The following is a 24,587-nucleotide window of genomic DNA, read 5'->3' as shown; positions in this document are numbered from 1 at the left end:
ACCGTTCTCTTTACTCTTGCACAGACTTGCTTGTTGGTGCTTTCGGGGTTGACAGAGCCGTGTTATACAGGTAAGAAGATAGAAACCACAATGTATCGAATGTATTCACAAAAACTGTGCCAAAGTAATTTTTTAGTCCAGATTTTCCCAATGAGTTCTATTTTAGCCTTGTTTTGGACCTGATTTATTATTTGGCGAATCTTATTTTGACAGAATTTGATGAGAAAACAAACTAACTGCTTATAAGTTTTGTTTAACCTCTTAACCCCCACCTTAACCAAGTGCATTTTCTCCTGTTTGGCTTTACTCAAATCTAAAAGCTTCTGGACTGGAGAGAAAACAGTGTAATGCCTCATTTGAAAGCTAAGACCTACAGCTGATTCTAACTTTTTTGTCACATTTATGTTATCTTGTGTTATCTTTTGCCATTTTTGGTCACATTTTGGAAGTGTTTTTTGTTGTGTTCTCGTCTTTTGAATCACTTTTTTGCTGCGGTTTTGCGTCATTTTTGTGTTATTGTTGCTTTTTCATTGTGTTATTGTTGCTTTTTTATTGTGTTATTGTTGCTTTTCCATTACGTTTTTGTCGCTCTTTTGACACTTTTTTGCTTTTTGATTTGGCTAATGCCATACTGGAGAAAATGTGCCCCGTTCATGTGGGGGTTCTTCTCTTACCCCCAACTGATGCATTTTCTCCAGTTCGGCTTTACCCATGTAATGTCTCATTTGAAAGCTAAGACCTACAACACTGATGTAAATGAATCTTTTTCCTTGTGTTGTTTTCATTGTCACTCATTAGATGTTCTTTTTCTTCACATTTTTCTTCTCACTTTTTTGTCCGTTTTTCGTCACATTTTTGCCACTTCTTCGTCACATTTTTGTCTCTTTTTTGTAATTTTTTTCAGCACATTTTTGTCAGTTTTTCATCACATTTTTGTCTCTTTTTCGTCACATTTTTGACATTTTTTCATCACATTTTTGTCAATTTTTCTTCAAATTTTTATTGCGTTTTCTTCTCGATTTGTCGCTATTTTGACGCTTTTTTCCAGAAGCTTTTAGATTTGAGTAAAGCCAAACTGGAGAAAATTTGGTCTGTTCAGGTGGGGAAATAAATATATTGCAACATACTGTTTTATAGCAATATTACAGTTATCACATTATTCAAGACTACTGAATATTGCAACTTTTTTCCTCAAACCGTGCAGCCTTTGTATATCTGCAATGTATCTTCTTTTTTATCGTTTCCACTCAGAGCCCGTCCCATTGTGAGCGCCAATGCTACTCTGACAGTGCACCCGAGCATGTTCATCCCGGAGGAGAAGGCCTGTGTGCTGATCAGTGGAGACAAGACTGTTCCCGTGTCATGGTATTTGCTTCAAACGTCATAAAGATAATAAATTGTACTACAAAATTGTTAGTTTAGATTGTAATCCAACATGTTACATTATTACTGTAAAGAGACATTTTAAGTAAGTAAATTCACTGAGCATTGACCGAAAATACAGCACCATATTCTTTCAAAACCGTATAAATAGACATAATGAGTTCCATCTGATGAAACGGATAAAGGAAAATTATTATTCCATGTTGAACTCATCCCATCCCTCTTTTCCCCTGTTGTAAAAAGTTTGCTGATTTAGAGTGCACCTAAATTTAAACAAGGAGGTCCTGTTTTTGAGGTTTATTGGTGCTCTGGCTGCCGTGGAAACAAAGAAGAAATAGGAAGGATGTATCTGGAAAAAAGCGTTGTACATGGGAACGTAGATTCTCCCCGAAAGGTTGGAAAATGGTGGTCACTCTCTTGAGTTGATGCCGTCGTCTGTGGCTTCACGCAGGGCTGACGCACTTTGAGGTGTAGTGGCCCTCATGGCATTTATTAAAGACTTGGGTTTTGGAGGTTCTGTTTGGGGGCGGTGTGTGTACAGATGCCTGGGCAAAGTGTGTTTTAAAGGAAGGATTGAAATGTATGCCCTTTACCCTTCGCTTTTAAACACGGTTTCCACGGGGCTTTACATGTCGTTGCCAAAAGTAAAGACTTAAATGTCATGAGAAAGCATTTGAACAGACTTTAAACGGAAAAGTCTTAGTCAGCTTTTCAATTTTTTGCTCAGATGTTGCCTGTCCAATTTATTTCATAAGAATATTTAAAAAAAAACCTTCTTGCTGCTACCGGCAAAAACCCTGGTAAGTCCCACATGTCATGTCTGTCATATTTTTTCCCCTCTGTGAGACCTTTACACTCTATCCTGCCATGTAAAAAGGGAAAATCCCAAGTTGGTTTCCATGGACAGAGCTACACATTGTGAGAGAAAGAGAAAGAGAAAGAGAAAGCCTTTATTTGACATATAAATGTGAATCCAGATTTTATAATTGCCTTCAGGACCATGCACTTTTTAAAACTTGTGCTTACAATTGATGAAAAAAACGTCTAACTTGTTTGCGTAAAACCCCATAATGTGTAAAGTAGTGACTTGTAAGAAACAATTGATCTTTCTGTCTACAGTGTGAGCATCAGTTTCTGCCTGCTGGCTCGCGGGAAGCACCTCCCCTCTCGTCTAGGTGAGACGCACACACAATCACTCACGCACACATGGTCCCCATTACCTTGCTTTCTTTGTGTGGCCACAAGTATGTTGGACTTTACTGTGGTCAATTTGGAGGCTCCGATCAAGATAAAAGAGCAATTGTGTAAATAGAGGCTAACGTGCTGCAGTAGTTCACTTGAGTTGAAAAAGCCCATGCATGTCTTGGATTTACTGTTTTTTTTAGGCGTCGTCTGTACTGGGTTGTTTTAATGTTGAGGATGTTTTACCTCAAGGGGCTTCGTCAACAGCTAATGATCTTTTTTTTTGACAGCACGCTGACTATATACAAATCTAGGAGGGATGGGTTTATTCTAGAAGTTGACGTATCGGCGGGCCAATATATCGGGCCGATATTTGGGGATTTTACAACATCGGTTATTTGCTGATCTAGCGCCGAAAAAAACTGATATCTCCTGGACCGATATAACTCTGGGACTGTTTTTTTGCATTGTAAAGAGCAAAGTCAGGACTTTAAAACGAGTCCTCCCACAACTCCCGAGGCCGCAAGGGAAAACATCGCAATGAAAATTGGTTAGATTGGTTAGTTAAACCTCAGTCAATATGGTCAGGCTGCATGTCATTTTGAATCACAGAACCTGTGCTTCAAAACCTCCACAATTGTTTCTTGTCACCGCGCAAAATGCTGCGGCTAGCAACAGTCTGCTAATGCTAACGGAAACTAATCAAGGCTGGGACAGAAACTATGATTGAATCACCTAAAGTAATAAAATAAAATTGGCTACTGCTGGAGTAGTCAAGTACATGTATTTGTTTTTTATAGGACTATAGACCAGAGATTTGGAAAACAAAAAAAATATTGACCGAGCATGCCGGCATTGGCCAAAAAAATCCCCCAAAAATCGGCATCGGCCTTAGAGAAACCCATATTTATTCTAAAAAGCTACTCTCAATTATATAGTGATTATCTAGGCAATAACTTTGTTTCGAAGAGTCTGATGGCAAAAAGATGGTTTCAGAGACATGTGAAAGAGCTGCCATTTTTTAGAGTTTTCAGTTAAAAAGCAGATACAAGGTCAGTTTAGAGTGGCTTTGTAGAAGAATGTTAACAAGGTAAACCCCACAAGATAGGTGTAGTATATACAGTCTGTTGCTAAAAGATCATTATTTGCTGATCTTAACATTAAAACAACCTTGATTGAGAACTTGTGTACGATGATAAACTCCAGTATAACTGAGAGATTTCACAAGTGTTTTGACATGTGGCATATATAATATTATAACAAGCATACAAGCAATATTGTTATTAAATAGTTTAACGTCTTGGCACCATAGGGCATTTTTTGCAAGCTCTACAAGGGGAATCAAATTCAAGACTTTGTGAGGCGTGAGTGTGTTAATGACTTAATTCTTGTTTCTATCCATTTGAAGGATTTCTTGTGGAGATTCAGCTGGACAACGTGAAGCTTAGCAAGAAAGAAACAATCCGGAGAACACTGTTTCTGGACAGTCATCAGCCAAGTTTAGTGAAGAACGTCAGCCTGGAGACCAATGGAGACGGCGTGTGCTACGAGTCAAAGCTCTTCCTCCTGGTCAGTCTAAATGTTGTCATACTAATCCACTAGTCTTTGTGTTGTGGAGGAAAGGGGGACAACATACCTGCCTTGGGGCGCACCCCAATAGAGAATATGGACGGCAACATGTCATATATAAATGACTATAAACTTTTTTTTCACATACCAATAACGTCAAGCCAAATTGTGTCCTTATGGATGCTTTTTCACAGTAAATTGTTCAGTAGAAGCGAAAAACGGCACACGTTAGCATCGCTCGGCTAACGTTAGCAGACGTTGGCATACTTCCTGATTAGCATTGTCCCTTTTTTTTTGTATTTAGGGGCTGTTGAACCACTTTCAGCATTGGTTGAAGTAATGGTAAAGAAATGGGAGAAGTTATTATTATTTTTCCTTCTTTGTGTTCCCACTCTGGCTGCTTCAAACATGACCATATATGGGCATTTGCAAAGATGTCTTGGTAATATCTCTATTACACACACAAATGAGTACAATAGTGTGAAAAAAAAGCTCTGCATGTTGCCTTGTGCACCTGCTGTCTTCTTCGCCAGATGAAGTCAATTATCCAGTCAAAATGACAGAGGTCCACGGTCCTTTCCTAATGGACATGGGTTAAAGTTGCTCTTTGATGTGCTGCTTTGAGTGGCACCTCTGACCAAACACCGACTAATACTCTTTGATCACTGGTGACCTTGTAAAAGTCCGTGAAGTGCCCACCATAGTCCGTGTGCAAACCTAAATTTTACTTTTTTCTTGTATTTTCAGAATGAGGGTGAGTTTCGGGACAAGCTCTCTCCCATTTACATCAGCCTGAACTTCAGCCTGGACCCTCAGGCCCCAGTGGACGAGCACGGGCTCAGACCAATCCTGGGCTACCACACGGAACCGCTCATACAGCAGCAGGTCAGTGTTGGGATGGGGTGGAGTAGTATTTGGTCATGAGTGTTTTTTCTAATTATGTATGCTTAAAAGTTGAGTTGATGCGTTCGCTGTGCCCATATGATCCTTCAGAGAATGTCCGGACTTTCCCTTTATTTGATCAAAACAAAATGAATGAAACAGTGCATTTTGACAGCGTATTACAAACAAAATCCTCAGCCTCCACATCTTTTAACAGATCTGAGGCTTCACTTGAGGACTCTCCTTTTATTTTCCTCTTTTGTGAGCTGTATCAAAAGCGCAGAGTTTATCAGTGCGCAAACTTGTGAAGCCTGCTGCCTATATATTACAATGCCACACCAAACATGACCACACCGTTTACAGGGCCTCCTCTTGTATTGCGTGTCTGTCGCAAGCAGATGTTCACCACTGCAATTACTGCTGGAGAGACAGGACTCCAGATGGAACACTTCACTCGTTATTTACATATGAACTTAACCAATAAAGTACTTTTGTTCATTTTGCAATTTTAATCATTAACATTTTCAGTAGGAGATTTGGACTGAAATGTATGAGGTTACAGCCATTTTCAAATTGACATCAAATGTGGAGGCTCTTTAAAGTGTTAATCCCATATGGTAAGAGGTTGTAGGTCAGGCCTCCTAGACCAAATGGTGATTACTGTGCTCTGGGCTTTTTTTGGTTCCATACGGAGCGTTTATGGAGCACTGGCAAGTCATGGCTGTGCAAAAACACAAGGCAGGACTGACAGCTCCACTGGGTGTGTCGGTGCGCCTCTCAGGACATCTGGTCGTGGTTTGTTTATGTGTGTTGCCCACGGTCTTGTGCACCAGGCAAGAGCCGCAGGGTGGAAGCACATTTATGCGACTGATATGAGGTGATAGCTCTCAGCGCACACGCCATGTGGCTGTAACTGTGCATGTTACGGCAATGCTCCCTCCGCAAGATACGTCACGTTTCTTTGGATGCAACACATTTTATAAACTGCTCAGGGGAGTCCATTGGCAAAGTGTCTTTATGAATGAATGACATTATTTTACACATTCAGTTTGCTTTTAATTTCCCCTTGTCACAATGTTACATCCATGTTTTTGCACAAAATGTAGCCCCTTTTGAAGCTCTAGTTGTAAATTAATCTCTTCTACAGTCGAGTAAATGTTCCATTGCTTCCAGTTCGACTCAATTTAACCATCTGTACTACGGAGCTTTATTTGTATAATATCCTAAAGTAAAAGCGTTCTTTAATTGTCCTATGCCAGCAGTTTTCATATAATTTGACATATGTATATTGCAGGCCACACTGCCACTCTGACTTTCATTGATGTTGGAATATGACTGTACTCTGACTCGTGTCAGTGGATGGTTAATGGCCCTATGACTGAGGATTTCAAAAACGTGTCTGTTTAGATACTCTACAATAAACTGTAACTCATACATTCTATTAAAATGATTTTTTGTGGGGGACATATTTTGGTTATGCTATTGCTTGGACATACAACTCACTAAACATCAGCACTTATTGCTGTAATACTTTTTCTTTTCTTTGCCTTTACCACTACACATAATATTCACCATGCTTGGAGAAATAATTGATCAAAGTGGTGTCTTCTTTTGGCTTGGTGTGAGGAAATGCAATTATGGGAAGATGAACTGCTTTGAATAATATGATGTAGAGACTGAATGCGTGAATTCAAAGCTTCCTTTTCTGCAAATGTAATCCTGTTGGTAGGTGATTGTAAACGGGTACTGGGTTGGTAGATTTTGCAGTTTTTGTTTTCTTTTGTAATTCTGTATTGTATGTTGTATGGATGTGTATTTTAACTCTGGGGCCCTATCCATAAGCTTTACGCTTCTGTTCATTCCCCTTTTACAAAACAAACTCTAATATCAACAAAAATGAACAATATAAAATGATCACGTTTTGTAAATAAGTAAATAAACAAATAACCGGGAGTTCCAGACTGACAGATTATTTGGAGGGCAGCATCTGGCCCCCAGGCTTAAACTGAATACACTTGTCCTCGGTCACATGGATCTAAGATCAAAGTGAAGAGACCGTCCTTTGGGTGGTATGAGCAGAGCAGCTATAGAAGCTCAACAGCACGAGGACTCTTTGCCAGCCTGAACCCAAACTCTCTGTAGCATTTTGAAGCATTCTTTTTTGTCCTAATGTTTCCCATATGTTTTGAGAGATGAGGTTTCAGCAATAGTGACAGTGTGTTCCCCTTCACCGCTCTGTAATGTACATGTTGAACAGTTACAACAACTAATCTTCCAAAGACAACAATGACAAATTAGACGTCTAGTCATCTGTCACGTTTAACAAAAGGCTCTAAAATTGTAACCTTTGCACTCTTTTTGATCACGCGTCTCCACAAAACATGTTTAGAATGATCAGACAAATGCGATGAAAACATGAAAGAGAACAAGCCTATTATGAAAAACCTTGTACTCTATGTTGGGAGCATATGTGCTGTGGGATCCTTTCATTATAGCACAAATCTCATGCTTGGCCTTCTGTAAACATGCACTTCCTGCATGGCCTGCCCTCCATACCTCTGGGCTTTGTTCCCTCGCTCTCCCCGTTTCACTCTTCATCATATCTGTCCGCGGCTCTTCCCTCTGCCCTGGTTTATCTGAGTTCTGTCTTTTTTCAGGCCCACATTCAGCTGGATTGTGGAGAAGACAACATCTGTGTCCCTGACCTGAAGTTGGCTGTTTACGGGTAAGAGGAAGTTACATCTTCCACGACAAAACCCTTTGTAGCCAAATAAACTGCCCCGTACTTTGAAACAAAAACACGAGCAGTATTAAGTGTCTTGACCATTTGAAAGAGTGTGATTTGATAACCCCAGAGTGACCCGTGAACCTTTGGGACGTGTGATGATAATAGTGATTTACACCCATACCCCCTACCTGGTCCCGTGTTCGTTTCTCACATTCCACATCTTTCCACACGAGTTCTTCTGTTTAGAGCTGCACCACATATCAGTCATTTTGTCAACATGCACATGCAGTATTTGTATGGCAAAATATTATGCATTTACAGAATTCAAGATATAGTCTGTCCACTTACAGAGATTTTTTCATAAAGAGGAAAAAGTTATAGAATATAAATATAAGAGTTATTGAGGTTTTTTTAAAGCCATACCACACAACATTGTATTCTAACAAATAGAGTAAAATACAAGCATTTATTTCAAAAAAGCGTGCGTCTTTACATTCAGAGTGCTTGCCTCTCCTCACACCAGACTTGTAACTTCACTGGGAGATGGGACTGCCTGTTTCCATGGAAATGTTGCAGTTTTTAAAATACTGGTAGCCAAAGATGTCGCTGGGGACCATTAAGCGATATAAGTATGGTATCCAAAAAAAAGATACTACTGGATTCGAAAAAGTAGATGTATCTGAAACAATATTCTATATTTGAGACCAAGTTTTTATGCCTGTTGGTCGCATCGGTTTTTACTATTGTAGCCACGGCTGCCCTGGGGTAGACTGACGGAAGCGAGGCAACCAGTCTGCGCCATCGGCCCCTCTGGCTTCTTGGCGTTCCCAAGCGGTCTCCCATCCAAGTAACGACCAGGCCCTTTCCTGCTTAGCTTCCGAGGTCTGACGGGATCGGGCAGAGCTAAGGCAGTATTACCACAGGAAGGAAGTTAATTTGTTGTTTCAGCTCAAATTATACAAATTTAATTCACTTATTCCGGAAGTTGTGCCCGCCCCTTCTCTCCTATTAGTTAACATAGGACTGGAGAAGTCCTATGTTAAAGTCCTATGTTAAATCGGTTACAACACAAACATAAGGCCGTTTTGAAGTTGCTCAGAGAAATGTTGCAGCGTTGACTTGTTGGTGCAAATGAACATCGGACATTTTGCACAAATCACTCTACTAAACATCAGATTTTAGCTTCAAACATTTCCCCTTGTTCTCTGCTTAATGAACGGACTTCGCGCTCAACCAGACATGTCAATACGAAGGAAGTGCCGATCCAACGCAAAAAGAGGCAAATGTGGGCGGGGCAGAATAAGGTGAACAGAAATAGTATTTTATGGAATAAATTATAACATTATAAAACTATTTTTCTGTTGATTCTGGTTCTAGATGACAAATATTTTAGTATAGGTATTGAAAAAACGATCATTCAGGTGTTGATATCGCAAAAAATTTAATGGTACACAGTTTTTTTTTTTAAATGAATGCCTTATTTTGATAACCCACTGCAAAAACGGGATATCTGGTATGTAAATAAACATTAGGATCATGTTTTGTTTCTTTGACTTTTGACTGCAGATTCGTTGCTTTTGTTAAGTAACATAAAACATGAGATTTATGCCTGGTTTAACTTCTTATTTAGATCAATTTTAGTTTTATACTTTATTATTCCAATGTTTTTGGCTGTTTTTCACTCAAGTCTCCAAACACTTCTCCATCTTTTATCGTCAGTCAGTCAGAAGGCTAGTTACAACCAATAAAACTCTTTCTAATTTTCTGGAAAACCTTAAGATATGTCTCAGGCAATGTTGCTAGCTTGTGTCTTCCTCCCATCATAGTAACACTAACATAGTCCCCCCAAAATACCCAGAGGAAGAACACCTCTGACTCAACAGTTTCAAATTCCACACACATGAATCCTGATGTGTGCCTTGACACGGATCAATATGAGAAATGTGTCCACAGGCATCAAAACATCACAGGGTCAGAGGTCAGCTGGGCCTTGACCCTCTCTGGGTGTCTTTAGAGTTCACTTCGAACTTTGGCGTTAATAATCTGTGCTTTGAGTTATGACACAGGTCGCATTACTGACATTTCTGCCGCCTCTTTCATTTCTTAAATGTTTTACTCAAACCAGTTGGTGTCAGCGGCCTAAAATAAGCATAAATTAATGAGCTCGTAGACGAAACAATAACTTGACACTTGCTGCATTGTTTCACAAAGAAAGAAGCAACAACAAGCAACACTTAGGTAAATAAATAAATAAAGAACAATATTTTAGCTGGTTCAAGTACAAGTTCAGGAAATTGTCAGTCCGTAAGTGTTAGCTTATGGTCATGGAGAGGCTGAGGTGGCTGAATGTTCTGCTGTTGCAGTGGCATTAGAGAGTGCGGGACAGAGAAGAGTACGTTTATATGAAAGTTATTAAAGGTGATAGGTTGAAAGACAAAGGCTTCCATGCTACTGTTGCTGCCAGCCTCCGAGACTGGCTGAACCAGGGGAAGCACAGTCGTCCTGGTTGAATTTACGCTCAATTTATGCTCAACAAATAAAGCAGTACTAAGGAACTTGTTGACCTTAATAAATCCTTTTCATAGTTCCTCTGTAGGTAATACAATGGTTAATGGGATGAATGGGGGTCTTTCATTCTGGCCAGAAAACCACAATTGCAACTTTCCTGCCACCAGGTCAGAGCCAAAGTTAACCGTGGGCTAGCACCACATAAACAGTATTTACAGAAAAAAAATCTCCATTGTGTAATTGGATGCACGATATCCCTCTCTCCCTCTGTCTTTTCTGTCAGCGTAGTATTTACTCTCTCAGTAAAAAAGGGGTTACTTAGTTCTGCTAAAACATTTATTTATGAGGGAGAATCAAAACTTATGCAAAATTACATTACCGTATTTTCCGGACTATATGTCACTTCGGAGTATAAGTCACACCAGCCTTGGCAACTACCTGGTCATGGAGGCGTAACTGCAACGTTGACAAGCCTCTCCCGGCAGCACGTTGTTCAAGCACCCATTTGTGAACTCGTTCCTCTAGCTGTGGCCATCTAGCTGGTAGCCCGTGATTACCTTTTTTGTTTTATTCATTGCGGTAAGAGTCCCTCACAAGTTTCTCACTCACTCCAAACTTTGCTCAATTACCGTTTTGTAAATGTTTAGTACAGGAGGAGCAGATTCTGATACACAAGCCTCGAGAGCCCTGTAGCAGCCGTCAGTGTTAAAATAACAGACATGTGAAATGATATACTTTGATATACAAGTCGCACCTGGGTCTAAGTCGCATATCCAGGCAAACGATAAAAAGAAGTGTGACTTATTGTCCGGAAAATACGGTACACCTCAATGTCAATGTTGAGAATGTTCGCCTACATGTTATGAAGCAAAAATGTCGGAGTTTGGAAACAGAGCCTTGGCCGTGAAAGTCACTTAGAGTTCGCCTGTCTGCTCATTAAATTGTTGCTAGTTCTCTCCGAGGACAAAGCCAGCTCTCAGATTCGCTGGCATGTGTCTCACTCTCAGCCCAGTGTTTCTCATGAGAAATGTTTTGCATTGCATGGCCATGTGATTTCCCTTCGCTGCAGTAACACAATCAGTTCTGAAAGTTTCTCATCCAAGCATTTGCATATGAGTTTAGCCACAAGACACGGCAAAATGATTCAGCACTTTGACTACTGGAAATATTCCCACAAAGACACAAAGATTGCACATTCAAACCTTTGGCACGGTTCAATGCACGTCTTCTGATGTGTAGCATGGATTCTACTCGCCAAGCTTTGGGTCAGCATTGCATTTTAGCATGAAATAAAATAAAAAGTAACAATTTCTAATAAGATAATTAAACATTTTTAAATAACTTCATTGGTAGACACTTTTTCATAATTTCTAAACCATTTACAAAGCATTCCTCATCATTTGTTTATCATTTATAGGCACAGACTAACGAATAACTCAATTGCTCAGACCTTAAATGTGTTAAGATCCGCTAAGACTCAACTCAAACCCTTTTACCAACTCTATCCATTCCTCGTGCCTGACTTAAACCAGACTCAGGGATTGTGCGCAGTGTTACAATTTAGACGTAGGTGCTGATAAATGATAAAGAAATGTTTGAAAGCTGCACAAAGGGAGCTGAGGGTCGGCAGAATAAGCTAATAATATATCGCAGATTTTTTCATATCACACTAAGCCACAACATATGACAAAACCACTGATGTTTTTTACCACCTGGGATTTACACATTTTGTTTAAAGCACTTAAAGCAGTACTACGTAACTTATTTACCTTAATAAATCTTTTTCCTAGTCCCAAGTGTTGACAGGATGATTGGGGGGTCTTTCATCTCTCCCGGTGTCTCTGGCCAGAAAACCACAATTACAACGTCCCTGCCTCCGGGTTGGAGGCGCAATACACACTAATGGAATCACAAAGAAGAAGCTAGCAGGCTACCATAAGATGCTACGATACCTGCAGTGGCACTTATGGCCTCTAGGGGCATGAACAAAAATGCATTATAACCGAATGCTTTTTTGTTTTGGTTGTTTTGACATCTGATGCAAGAACTTTTTTTTTTTTTTTTTGCAATATTACTAAATACTACAAAATAATATTGTTATCACAAAATTCAAGACAACTATACAACTTCATATCTTATTGAAAGCTTTGAAATGTCTTAATAATTGATGATGAAGCATTTACAAACGTGTAACAAATACTCAATAGAGTGTTGTTATTATAGTGTGTCAGTATAAAGTTGTGTCCCTTTAGAAACCATGCTGGTGTTTGGGTCCACTATTCTAGCTTTCTCTGCATTGACTAAAGTGGCCTAATTAAATTCATCTGGTTGTTTTACCTAGTGCGGGGTCACTGCGTCCAGACCCCCTCCGAAAACGGGGGGGAAGGGAACCCTGTGAGGAAAATATCCAATGCCCGCCCCGTTCTGCTCAATAGAAACATGCAGACACTGCCATGATGTGAAGTGGATGTGGCTGAGCTGGTGGGGTGGGGGTGTTGGAGTCGGCAGGGACCCGCAGGATTTATCACAAGTCTGAAAGTGTGCGCGCTCGCAAGGGACAGTGCTGTGAACGTGCAGAATGTAGAAGGTGGGGTGGGGGGGGGTTGGTTTCCTGAAACAAATCATGGTGATCAGTTTGGGTTCACTGGCTTGGGTTCTAGCGCACAGATATGTGGCAGAAAATGGTCCATAGGGACTGCCAAAAACAGACGTGCATTGTCTGAAGGCATCTCAGTGTACATACCTGCTTCTCATTAGGTTTTACAATGCTTCTTGGGCCACAGTGACCAGAGTGATCACAGGCAGCTTTAAATTGACTTCCAAGAGTCCAAAACTAGGTTAGCCATGTGTATGCTTGTAGTCTTTCAGTGAACTGTTTGAAATGGTACAATTGATACAGCACTAATCAAGTTTGCTGGGTCCACAGTATAACTATAAACTTGACTGACTTTATGAGCGTTCCTGCCTAGCCTTTTTTATAGCCTAATCCGAATCAGTCCATACTTAGTCGTGGTAAGCTACTACTGTACTATCGCTGCTATTGGGGCAGGCTGACAGAAGCGAGGTTACCAGTCTGTGCCATCGGCCCCTCCGACCACCACTCGCTACATTCACTCAGGCTGTTGTTCCCAAGCGATCTCCCATCCAAGTACCGACCAGGCCCTACCTGCTTAGCTTCTGAAATCTGACGGGATCAGAAGCAAATGCGGTATTTCTAATGTCAAATCCAAGACCATCAGGGCCGTTCTTTAGAGGGAGAAAGGGGTAGGTCTGGATCACCGGAGGAGGTAATAAAAGGTACTTCAATACATCGGCCACCGCCATGCCATGCAACGTCTTTGTGATTTCTCAGATGTTTTTGAGCAGGATTGGCAACTCCGACCTTTTTTGCACAAACAGCTACTTTTACATACCAAAACCATCAGAGATCAACTATGCGACTTAGGAGGAGTTCACCCCGGAGAGTTTGTAGCTACAAGATATTTTAACAGAAGTAACCAATATGACTTGAAATTTGTCCCTATCCTTTACTTTATTTGCATAATTGCTACAGATTCAGTTAAAAATGTTCAGAATGAAAAGAAAATACAACTAAAATGCCGAGGCTGAGGGTTGATGAATGCTGCTCTGTTGTTCCCTTTTTAACGGAATCAGTTTATGCCACAGATGAAAAAATTGGCTGTTAGTTAACCGTGGTAAGTGGGTTGTCTCATGATTGGAAGGTCGGGGGTGCGAATCCCGCCTCCTGAAGGTGTGCACTGTCGTCGTGTCCTTGGGCAAGACACGTCACCCTGCTTGCCTCCAGTGTCTGCGTACATTGGTGTGTAAATGAGAGTGTGAATGGGTGACTGGTTCCTTGCTGTAAAGCGCTTTGAGTGACTAATGTAGGCGGAAAAGCCTTCCATTTACCATAAAGAAAATAACCCAACCGTCATTAAAGGAACAGGCCACCATTTTTCCTTACTGTGATATGCTCTTACCTGAGCTTAGACGAGTTGATACGTACCTGTCTGGTCTTTGTGCCCGTGGAAGAGCTTGGTCGCTTTTAGCTTCGCCCCGTTTGGAGCTATAGGAATATACTGGGAGAGGCCAAATGCCAACAACATCTTTGGTCTTTTTGCGTGACTGAGGGCACACAGTTCTTCCATACTGTGATATGTTCTCACCTGAGCTTAGACGAGTTGATACGTACCTGTCCGGTCTTTGTGTGTGCCCGTGGAAGAGCGTGGTAGCTTCCAACTTCACCCCCGTTTGGAGCTATAGGAATACATTGGGAGAGCTAACAACATCTTTGGTTGTTTTGCGTGACTGAGGGCACGCACAAAGACCAGACAGGTACACATCAACTCATCTAAGCTCAGGTAAGAACATATTTCAGTATGTGAAAACGGTGGCCCTGTTCCTTTAAGATTGCTTATGATAATGTTATTCATAGCTTTTACACATCTTTATTCCTTTTTTTCCCCTCCAGTGACAAGATTATTGCATACCTCGGGGATGAAAACTCCTTGACCCTGATCTTTAATGCAGTGAATGAAGGGGAAGGAGGAGCGTATGAGGCTGAGCTGTATGTGCTCCTTCCGCCTGATGCTGACTACAGTGGGATCGCACGAAACAACGATGTGAGAATGTGCCTTCAATCCCTCAAACTTTCAACTGAAATATGATACTATGCAATTGTGCAAGTAGCAGCCAGTTCATGAATGGAGGTTTTCCTCATGTCATATGTTTGGTTGTTTTGCAGAGTCTGACTCAGCTGACGTGCAGCTACGAGGCGCAGAACGACACGCGTCATCTCATGTGTGACCTGGGAAACCCCATGAAGTCTGGGAGCAGCGTAAGAACCTGCACTTATCCACCTTCTGACTTTGGGCCTTGTTATTGTGCTGAAAGGCTGTCAGCTCAAAACATCTGTCCCACAGGATCACGCAAACTTAGTCATCACCACACCAGTGCGCTTTCTAAACTTTGAATCATCTCTAGTCTGTTCCATGTTAAAACTTTATTATCCAGAGCCGTTTAGGATAAACATTTAGCTGCTTGAACATGTCTGGTGCTTATCTAATGAGAGTGGGACAATTTGATGAATCATTTAGCCCTGAATATACTGTTCTGTGCAGTTTTGCCTATATAATATTGTCTTTTTTTGTCATCTAGATATGGGCAGGCCTTCGCTTCACAATCCCCAGACTAAAAGACACCTACAAAGTTGTACAGTTTGAGCTGCAAATACGAAGGTTAGTGTAAAAATGCTCAACACACATCTATCTTTTGGGGGATTTATATTAACCTTGTTCCACTTTCTAGCAAAAACGCAAACAACTCCGAGAGTGAAGTGGTGGTTTATGAACTGGAGGTGGCGGCCCTGGCTGACGTCCTCTTGCAAGGGTGAGGCCACAGCTCAGACCATACTTTATCAATTATGACATTGGTCTGTTTCTTAGTAAGCCCTAATGTGTGTGTGCGTTTGGGTGTGGGGGCCAGTGTCTCTCGGCCAGATAAAGTCCTGTTCCCGCCGCCCAACTGGAGGATGAGTCAGGGGCTGCGAGAGGAGCAGGACGTGGGACCGGAGCTTCAACACGTCTTTGAGGTCACTGAGTGTTTTATAACTAAATCAACATTTTCCACCATTAACAAAGGTGTTGTCTGCACTTCTATTGTTTTAGTTATATTTATTCACGTGTGAGTTATCAGTAATCTAGTCTATAAGTTCACCAAACTCATCGTTCTACTCAAAACTCCACTCCACAAAACCTACTGTATTTAAGCCCTGCAAAATAATGTCCCCTTTCAAAATATTTCATTGAAGGTTTTTTGTAATATGTGTGGTTTGCCCTTCCAGTTGGTGAACATTGGTCCCAGTGTGATCAGCCAGTCCACTTTGGAGGTGAGGTGTCCCCTGAGGGCTCAGGGCCAGGGGCTGCTGTACCCAGTGGAGCTGGTTACTGAAGGGCCCCTGACCTGTTCTTCCCAGAACACCTTCAATGCACTGAAACTCAAGGTGACCACCCTTTCACCTAAATTTTCAGTCAAGATGTACAAGGTGTAACTGTTTATTGTATTGAGAATGTGTTGCTTTGCCCCACTTCTGGCAATAATGTAGTCGATGGTAAGAGAGTTGTTACATCTTCAGCTGTTTCATACATGGGTTCCTATTTCCACAAGAAACTCGCCATCATTTTGACCCCTGTACGATCAATAATTCAAAAAAGCCCTAGATGTACGATAATTTCAGAGCGCCAGATAAAGTCTGGTTAAATGCACTGTCCCCTCTCAGCAGCGCTTTGCTTTCGCTCTGACCTGGAGTCAGACTTAGCCTCCGTATTCACATAGGCTGTCAGAAGGAGAGACTGTCCCTGGATCAGTTTTACAGTTCCACCATTGCACATCCTCCTGCCTTGGCTGCAGCCATGGCATTTGATTGGTCAGTAAGACGTAACAACGTCTCACCGCTCGCAAAATCGTAATTTTATTGATATGAGCCATATTTTGCTACCTAAAAACAATAGTTTGAGTTCTATAAGACAGTTTCAAAAAGACATTTCCAAACAGAAAATCTTCCAATGTTGAACCTAGTTATTATATGGCTGAAAGTCTTTTCATCTGACCAACATCAAGCACTTTTGGACAGGTTTACCTTAGTTCATATGTGCTGAGAGAGAAAATGTTACATTTTGTGACCGTTTTTATTTCAGGCAGATCCAGCCATTACAGCGATATCAACCATAAACCAAGTCGAAAAATTCAGCATTTTGACTGTTACCATTGTTACCACAACGGATTTATTTGCTGCACCAACTCCATTTTAAATGTTGTGGCGTCACGTGAACACAACCTGTTAACTATTGTAGATATACCATGTATTCGGCTCCTCTTGTTCTGCTCACAACTGTTTTCATTCTTGCTAACATTAAACTCATAAACACTTTTTGTTTGTGTTTTTTTGCAGCTGCAGCCTCTGCCGACGCAGGGAGCCACTCAACTCAAATCCAGCAAAGAGCACCGCATCCAGAGAAGAGACGTGCACCCTTTAGTTGAACACGGAAACCTGGTGAGACAGCGCACACTTTTCAATTTCAAGCATTTTTATTTATTTATATTTTTTTAAGTTTGTGATTTAGAGTCTACAAGATAATATCAAAATTGCTTTTTGGAAGATAGGCAAATTTACAATAAGAGTATATCCTGTCAAAAATATTGTATCATCATCGTTACTGAGAAAGTCCCCAAAAATATTGAGATATTCATTTTTGTCAATATCGCCCAGCCTAGTTAGTAGTTTATGCATTATTACTTATTAACTGTTTTAGCTTTACTTTACAACTTGTCAATCCTTAAACTTGGATGGACTACCTGACACTTGTAGTGTACCGTAGATGTTTTTTTTCCTCCTCCTCTCAGCGTGGGGAAGGAGTCACGCTGTTTGTTTGTGTTCACTCCAAACGGACCACAACAGAGCCACTTGAAAACACCCATTCACTTCTGCCTCTGTTTTCATTAGTTGGCTCTTTCTTAAGTGTCCTTAAACCCCCCAATTATTGCTCTCCTGCGGCACTGTCAAACATGCTGGCATTCGCACTTACTGTAATCCCTCTGTCAGAGGACAGAGCATATGATCCTGCCTTTGAACAAAACTACACTGTCAACAAAGGAAGTGGAAGTAAACTGGATCTGGATGGGATCTTCTCCAGTTGCAGTAATTGTTTGTGATGTGAAGTTAATTATGACTGTGATTTACTGACCGACTCCCGGGACTTGCGTCACTGATGTTGCAATGTTATGGATTCCATGGAAGCAGAATGCATCCTCCCATCAGAATTTATGGATACAATTCACAGCTATGCCACCTTCCAACAACTTGAAACGAATCATACCATTTTTTGTTATTTTTTGTTTTCCTTTTCCCCCTGTAGCAATATGTCTCAAAAAGTAGTAAGCCAGCGTATATATGTACATTGAGTGTTGTATGTGACTCCGCAGACTTGTAGCACGGTGGAGTGTTGGAGGCTGCAGTGCACTGTGGGACAGCTGGGGCGAGGGGACAGCGTTATCCTCACCGTCCGCTCCAGACTGTGGGCCGAAACCTTTATCGAGGTGAGATTTATGGGGTAGGCAGGTTCAACGGGAAGGTCAAAGAGTGCATTGCAATTCTATTTTATGTCTCATCATTTTATTAATTTAACTACAAGGATTTTGCTTTCATAGAATGAATTTGTTGACTAAATTTAACCAACAAGATGTAAGACTCAACACAAACATAAATCCACATCTGTCTGGAATCTACCGCCAACGTTAGGTTTCTAGTAAATGCAGTTATATGAGTGTGATAAAATGCTGCCCTCTGCTGGCAACAGGGTACCAAGTGCAGTTCACTGATAGAACACATTTTATTTTATGCTCTAGTGGTACATGTGTCAGTATCAGCATTTATACACTAATTTACGGGAATGTGACATAATATATGTAATAATGTAATTGTCTTCTCACACTGAATCAGAGCCACATGTCTATGTATCATGCAACAACCAACACTTTCAGCTGAGCCAGAGTGATTAATGTTGGTCTTGTCTCTCATAGAGGATCTACAAACAGTACCTTCTTGAGTGCTCAGTTCATTATAAGGCAGACAAGATGCCTTACTCCATTCCCCCACTATTCACAGCATCTGCCTCAAAAAAGGTAACTTCATATTCCACCATTTTTATTTGATTATTATGCCATGCTTTTTATGTCAGTACATAAAATGACCTGTTGTGTTGTTCCTCTTACATGTTAGTCCATCGAATGATACAGTACTTAGCAAATACTTCCTCCTCTGCAAGTGCTTGAAGTGCACTTAAAGGGACAGGGAATGGGATACAAAACATTACAACAATAGGTGGCGTTCACGTGACATCACAACATTCTAAAGAGCCTATAGTTTAACATTGAGGTGGAGGTCAACTGACGGTAACTATGGTAACGGTGGTAACTGACAAAATGCATATTTTTATGTCTTTGTTTTTTGGCTCATATCTCAGTCATTACTTGAGGAATCCACATGAAACAAAAACTGTCACAAAGTTCATCGTCTCCTCTGTCGGCACATATGAGCTAATGTCCAGTTATTATCTCTGAAAAATGTCAAAAAGTGGTGACAATATGCGAAAACATGACCATGATATTGTCCAATAGAAAAGACTTTCAGACATAAAAATAATATCACAGTTTGTGAATCCAATCCCGATCAAATACTGACGAGGAAAAACATTTGTCAATTTTCGTTTTAGAGATTTCTTCCAAAAACTGCATTTCTCCCATAGAGTTGTATTGGCCCTGCCCTCCATCTGACATTATGACATCATCACATTCTAAATCGTGAACGCTACCTATTTCTTGCCCAGTGTTAAAAAACGACAAGCATTTAGATAACAAAATGTCTCTAATATTCTGCTGTGTGTTTCTCGTTCATTAGGTGGTTGCTGTAGTTTTGTGGAACAAACCAGACAGTCTATACTTTGTCCCTGTGTGGATCATCATTTTGTCAGTGCTGGCGGGGCTGTTGTTACTCAGTCTGCTCATATATCTGCTGTACAAGGTAACATTTACACACATTTACTAAACATTTGTCAGTTTTTCTTCCTGATCAAAAACCTTTTCACGCTAAAGTGACTGACATCCCAGGCCGATGAAATGGTGTATCGTTGTTGTAAAAAGGGGAAAAAATCAGCCAAAAATGCTGCTTTAAATTACTGTCTAAAATTTAAAACAAAAGTCATTTTTGTTTTGTTTTTTTGTTGCAGATGGGCTTCTTTAAGAGGTCTGATCCATATGGTACAACAATGGAAAAAGCCCATCTCAAACCACAAGCATCATCTGAAGCCTAGGTCTGCAGGAAAAAGAGCCCCTAACTTGATCAAAACTGGAATTCCTTCATCATGTCTGACGTGGTTAATGATTGGCGATCGTATTGATGGATAAAATCGGTGCTCAATCACTGGAATATTTATAATCTGGTGCTGCACTACTAACTGTCATAGTCGGACTATAAATCTTCAACAAACTTTTGCTTTCCAACCAAAGGCACTGATTTGGACCTGTGTATTGTAAGCCATTGCCTCTGTGTTACATGAAAATAATTCCTCAGTCATTTTGACTGTACTCCTTATTTATGGCAGTGTCTTGTGTGGATGCCTTGAATGTTACTGTGCTGCTTTGCAGGACAATCCTGACCAAAAAAATGCAATGTTTAACTTGAATCTTCTCCCATATTGGGAGGTCTGTATTTTCTGCATTGTGATGTATTGTATTCATTTGTTATGACTAATTGGTGGTATGACCCAGATTAAACTATTCTTTTGTAAAAACTTATTTCGATGTTTTTAGGTAATTGAGTAAACATTAAATAAATGGAAACCTGTGAATATAATGCAGTGGTATGATGGGACATTTTTACAGACGAAATTTGACCCTCTATGAAGGAGAGGATGAGAGGTTGCAGCTAAAAATAGTTTGGCTAGCCTCCTTTGACAGCCTGTATTAAAATCAAAGTCCTTGAGAAGGGCTGTACACAGAGACAGTGGGTCACTTGTAGTTCCCATGCTCAGCCCTTCTGCTGTCCACCGAAGTAGACAGAGGTTTGCTTTCCTGCAACTACAAGACATGCCTCTCCCTTTTCAAGATCAGGAAGGTGTTCAGCTATGAAGGGACCTGGAAAATGTATTCAACTGGGTGGAGGCCTTGGAGCATGGATTTCCTGGCAGGCTGAGAATGGATCCCCTCAGAAGAGCTGCTGGAACAGCCTGAGGTGGCTGTTTTTGTTGTTTTTTTCCACACAAGTGAAAAGAGGAAATACTGATTGGCAATCAACAATCCTAATGAGGGACAATGAAGAAAGCTCAGTATTGAACCTCTAGCTCTGCCTCGGTAAGCCTATAATTTCCAATTTAAGGTTTGGTGGCAAAAGTTACAGCTTCATATATCTATTTATTGTGCGCTTCAGTGTTTCCCTTGGTGGCTCTCAACACTGACCCTGAGTTAGCCAAGCATCAAAATAACTGTAAACCTGCTTTTTTTGTTGTTGTTTTGACTTAACTCACCTATGTCTGGTTAATTGCTAGTCCGGAAACATGCAGGACAGAGTCGGAGTTGCAAAATCAACTAATGCTTACACTGGATGTGATAGCGCAGCGACAGTATACTGTACTTGTGTCCTGTATTGACGTAACTGACTCCTGTGCTGAGTTTGTGCATGTTATTTTGCTGACTGTAATGAGCATCTACAGAACCCCGCCCCCAGTGTGCTGCCTCTGTGGGCTCAGAGCTGGCTCACACAGTCATTCAGTGTCTCTGCAGTGGAGCTCTAGTGTGAACTGCAGTCCCTGTCCAAACTGTGAGTAACACCTTTGGTCAAAAATCTATATCTTTATGCCGGCTACTTTTATGTATAGCTACAAGAACTGACTGGGAAGAGAGCATGACTTTGTTATTGTAGCTGTACTCTTGTTTGTTGATGTGGTATCTGACTTGTGGTCAAGGTTTAATATAATGTGCAGATGCAGTGCAATTAAAAAATGGAGGCATGCGTTGCACTGTAGCAATCTAAATGTATTCTCACGTGAAGGTGACCCTTATTGGACAACATCGGTTTAACTGTCTTACTGCAGTGTGGTGTTGTGGCTGGCTTGATAATATTCCCTTTCAAAGTGCAAAGACCAAACTGGACCATGAGTCAGCACACAGGAGACTAGTGAAAGCTTTGGGACTACTGGGCATGTTTCCAAACATCTTGTGTTTAATCTATGCCCACATTGTCCATGACAGTTCATTAGTAAGCTTACAACCATGGCTTTTTGTATTTGTGCAGCCCACATACCAACAAAAGGCTAACATGAGCAGAAACCTGTTGAAGAATCCAAATGGGGATGGTAAGTTGCAATCACATGTCAAAACATGAATGTCCATCCCACCACTTGACATCAGTTGTGAAAACTAAATATCCTTTTATTGATGCCACTATGGTTCTTGTCTCACAGAGGACCTGGAGTTCTGGGAGCTGACAGAAAATGGTGGAAGCCAGTGGAAGGTGGAGGACCTGCCTGGAGACTGTGGCCATGACTTTACCGGCCAAGATGGAGTTAGCAAATACTTTGCAACATCTTTTGAGTATGTTTTATCACATAAGCATGAGCTTACACAAAAGGCATCTTTGAACAAGCAAACAAACGAAAGCTGCTCCATAAACACACATCTTGCATACAATTTGATACATTTATTCATCAAATTTATACTTTCCCATGTACAATATTTTCCATGCATTCAACTAAGCTGGTGTGGTATCATCATGTTGACGCAAATTACATTTTAATAAATTCCTATTTCATTGCCAATATTAGGTGTACATGTGATATGTTTTTATTGTGTCCTAGACTGTGTCTGAAGAGACAGGTCATAAACCTGCTGGATGAAGGGTACCCTGCTGAAGTTCTGGATGATCAGCCTCTAGTCAAAATTACTGACTGGTATATTTTAGCACACCCTTTACTCATGCCAAATTTCAAGTGGATTGGGATACAATAATAACAATAACCAGTGCTGTGCAGGTACTGTGCAAGGACTGACTGTGGCTGCACCTACCAAATGACAGTGTGTCTACTGGATGAAAATCAAGAGGTGATCCAAGAGTATAAACCAGAATCTGTGACCCTTGATCCAGAAAATGACGATTGCACCTGGAAAGAGGTAAACAAGACAAAAAGTCTCACAGAAACGATTTGATTCTCAATGTTTGTTTTCTCCGTAGATCACCCATAGTTTTACTGATTATGGACCTGGTCTGCGCTTTATCACCTTTGAACATGGTGGACAGGACACCAACTACTGGGATGGCTGGTTTGGGGTTCGAGTCACTGCCAGCTGCGTTAGCATTGAGAACTAGCTAAATGTAGTAACACCACTGAAATGTCTAGTTAATGCCACAAACAGTTTGCCTTACATTAGGAATATTGCTACAAATACTATTAAGGCCTACACTATGCAAATCTGAAAAAGTAACTAAATCTTGTATTTGGAAGTAAATGAGCTGAATACTATTGTGCTACTTTTCAGTTTCTGGACTAACAGAAATTATCCCAAAAATATATTTTTCATTATTACTGAATGTGCTTGATATTTAAAAAAAAAAACTTAATCAATACACAACATAATTTTATTTGACCATTATAAGTAAGGGCTTCACTCCTACCATTGACCTCCTATGACTTATTTTTACCAATAAGTATATTATACATATAAGCCAGGTCAATGACTTTATTTTTTTTTTTTTACCAATAAGTATATTTTTGCTGCTGAAATCAAACACACGTTTAATCATGCCAGCACAGATATGACCTCATATCAGCATTTAACAAACAAGCAGGTCCGATCCATTAATCCCATGGATGGGTTAATTTAAATCTTATTGTTTCATAACAGTCAACACGTTGGTCTAAAAATAACAATTTTCAGTTCAGTCAGAGTTGGATGGATGGACCAGACACACAGGATGCGTGTCATCACGGTGGCGATGGCTGCGTACAAGGTGTAGAAAGTAGAAATAATAAAATATATTATCTCATTCTCCTTGCGATTGCATCTGTTTACAAAACGCCTCAAACTGCTGCTGCTCCAGCTCTGTCATCACTTTATTCAGGGCATAAATCTGTAGAATGACAGAGAAAATCAGATTAGTTTACAATCTATAGTCGTCGTGTTCAAGGTTGCACAGACTGACATTACCTCAGCTCTCTGGCGCTGTTTGAGCTCCTGCTGAGCTGATTTCTGTCTGGCTCTGTCTCCTCTGGTGGGTGTGGTGTTCAGCTTAGGTTTGTCTTTTCGACAAGCAGGCTCCATACCAAACTACACAACAGACAAGTAACGAAACAAATATTATTCTTCCATATCTAAAACTCTACACCTATATTCAATTTACTATTTTCACAACATGCTGTGTCCACAGTGAGCAGTGAGCAGGTTAAAAATGTTAGCAAGACCTCCTACTGTACACCTCGTAAGACACCACTGTTTTAAGCTATAAACAAAAACAAAATGTATTCTAAAAGTAATTACACGATTCACTTACAGTGTCAATATCAAAATATATCCTAGAGTTTACCAGAAACGCGGTATGAAAGTAATTCTTGGGAAACGTCAAAATCACTAAACGCTTCCAGAGGCGGTCAGCCCGGCGCTCATCGTAAACAAATCCGACCTGAAACGTTGTCAGTGCAAAGTAGTTCCGCTGCGAGTTGTTTCTAGCATTTTTATTACCATATGAATTGCATTATTATTACTATATTATTATTCAAATACACAAAAA

At 40.6% G+C, this 24,587-nt stretch overlaps 3 protein-coding genes across 3 annotated transcripts in view; 2 read left to right on the top strand and 1 right to left on the bottom strand.

Moving 5' to 3' along the window:
* The window catches only part of LOC306979724 (integrin alpha-5-like), a 39,925-nt gene extending 19,526 nt beyond the window's left edge, over positions 1-20,399 (top strand). The window contains exons 15-31 of the mRNA XM_079578821.1: positions 25-70; positions 1,252-1,365; positions 2,503-2,558; positions 3,974-4,134; positions 4,882-5,019; positions 7,674-7,741; positions 14,724-14,874; positions 14,997-15,089; positions 15,410-15,489; positions 15,560-15,640; positions 15,737-15,842; positions 16,095-16,253; positions 17,202-17,303; positions 18,233-18,346; positions 18,830-18,931; positions 19,707-19,829; positions 20,035-20,399. Coding sequence (XP_079434947.1) covers positions 25-70; positions 1,252-1,365; positions 2,503-2,558; positions 3,974-4,134; positions 4,882-5,019; positions 7,674-7,741; positions 14,724-14,874; positions 14,997-15,089; positions 15,410-15,489; positions 15,560-15,640; positions 15,737-15,842; positions 16,095-16,253; positions 17,202-17,303; positions 18,233-18,346; positions 18,830-18,931; positions 19,707-19,829; positions 20,035-20,118 — 1,778 coding nt within the window. The 3' untranslated portion in view covers positions 20,119-20,399. The remainder of the gene's footprint in view (positions 1-24; positions 71-1,251; positions 1,366-2,502; positions 2,559-3,973; positions 4,135-4,881; positions 5,020-7,673; positions 7,742-14,723; positions 14,875-14,996; positions 15,090-15,409; positions 15,490-15,559; positions 15,641-15,736; positions 15,843-16,094; positions 16,254-17,201; positions 17,304-18,232; positions 18,347-18,829; positions 18,932-19,706; positions 19,830-20,034) is intronic.
* Positions 20,400-21,497: 1,098 nt separating this feature from the next.
* fbxo2 (F-box protein 2) lies at positions 21,498-23,277 on the top strand. The gene is made up of 6 exons (XM_079578380.1): positions 21,498-21,623; positions 22,098-22,158; positions 22,267-22,396; positions 22,660-22,752; positions 22,834-22,972; positions 23,034-23,277. The coding sequence occupies exons 2-6, from the start codon at positions 22,122-22,124 to the stop codon at positions 23,166-23,168; spliced, it is 534 nt and encodes a 177-aa protein (XP_079434506.1). The 5' UTR covers positions 21,498-21,623; positions 22,098-22,121; the 3' UTR covers positions 23,169-23,277.
* svbp (small vasohibin binding protein) lies at positions 23,180-24,211 on the bottom strand. The gene is made up of 3 exons (XM_079578381.1): positions 24,008-24,211; positions 23,558-23,930; positions 23,180-23,284 (listed from the first exon to the last, which is right to left on the bottom strand). The coding sequence occupies exons 1-2, from the start codon at positions 24,119-24,121 to the stop codon at positions 23,844-23,846; spliced, it is 201 nt and encodes a 66-aa protein (XP_079434507.1). The 5' UTR covers positions 24,122-24,211; the 3' UTR covers positions 23,180-23,284; positions 23,558-23,843.
* Between the last annotated feature and the right edge of the window lie 376 nt (positions 24,212-24,587).

Source organism: Gobius niger (assembly GCF_951799975.1).
Source record: "Gobius niger genome assembly, chromosome: 20".
NCBI lineage: Eukaryota > Metazoa > Chordata > Actinopteri > Gobiiformes > Gobiidae > Gobius > Gobius niger.
The sequence above is the reverse complement of the archived record's forward strand: the minus strand, read 5'-3'. Positions and strand labels throughout refer to the sequence as shown.

Coding starts and splice junctions, on each gene's coding strand:
- fbxo2 (XM_079578380.1), top strand. CDS start 22,122: ATGAGCAGAAACCTGTTGAAGAATCCAAATGGGGATG. Junction 22,397..22,659: donor TACTTTGCAACATCTTTTGA/GTATGTTTTATC, acceptor ATTGTGTCCTAG/ACTGTGTCTGAAGAGACAGG. Junction 22,973..23,033: donor ACGATTGCACCTGGAAAGAG/GTAAACAAGACA, acceptor TTTTCTCCGTAG/ATCACCCATAGTTTTACTGA.
- svbp (XM_079578381.1), bottom strand. CDS start 24,121: ATGGAGCCTGCTTGTCGAAAAGACAAACCTAAGCTGAACACCACACCC. Junction 23,931..24,007: donor AACAGCGCCAGAGAGCTGAG/GTAATGTCAGTC, acceptor GTCATTCTACAG/ATTTATGCCCTGAATAAAGT.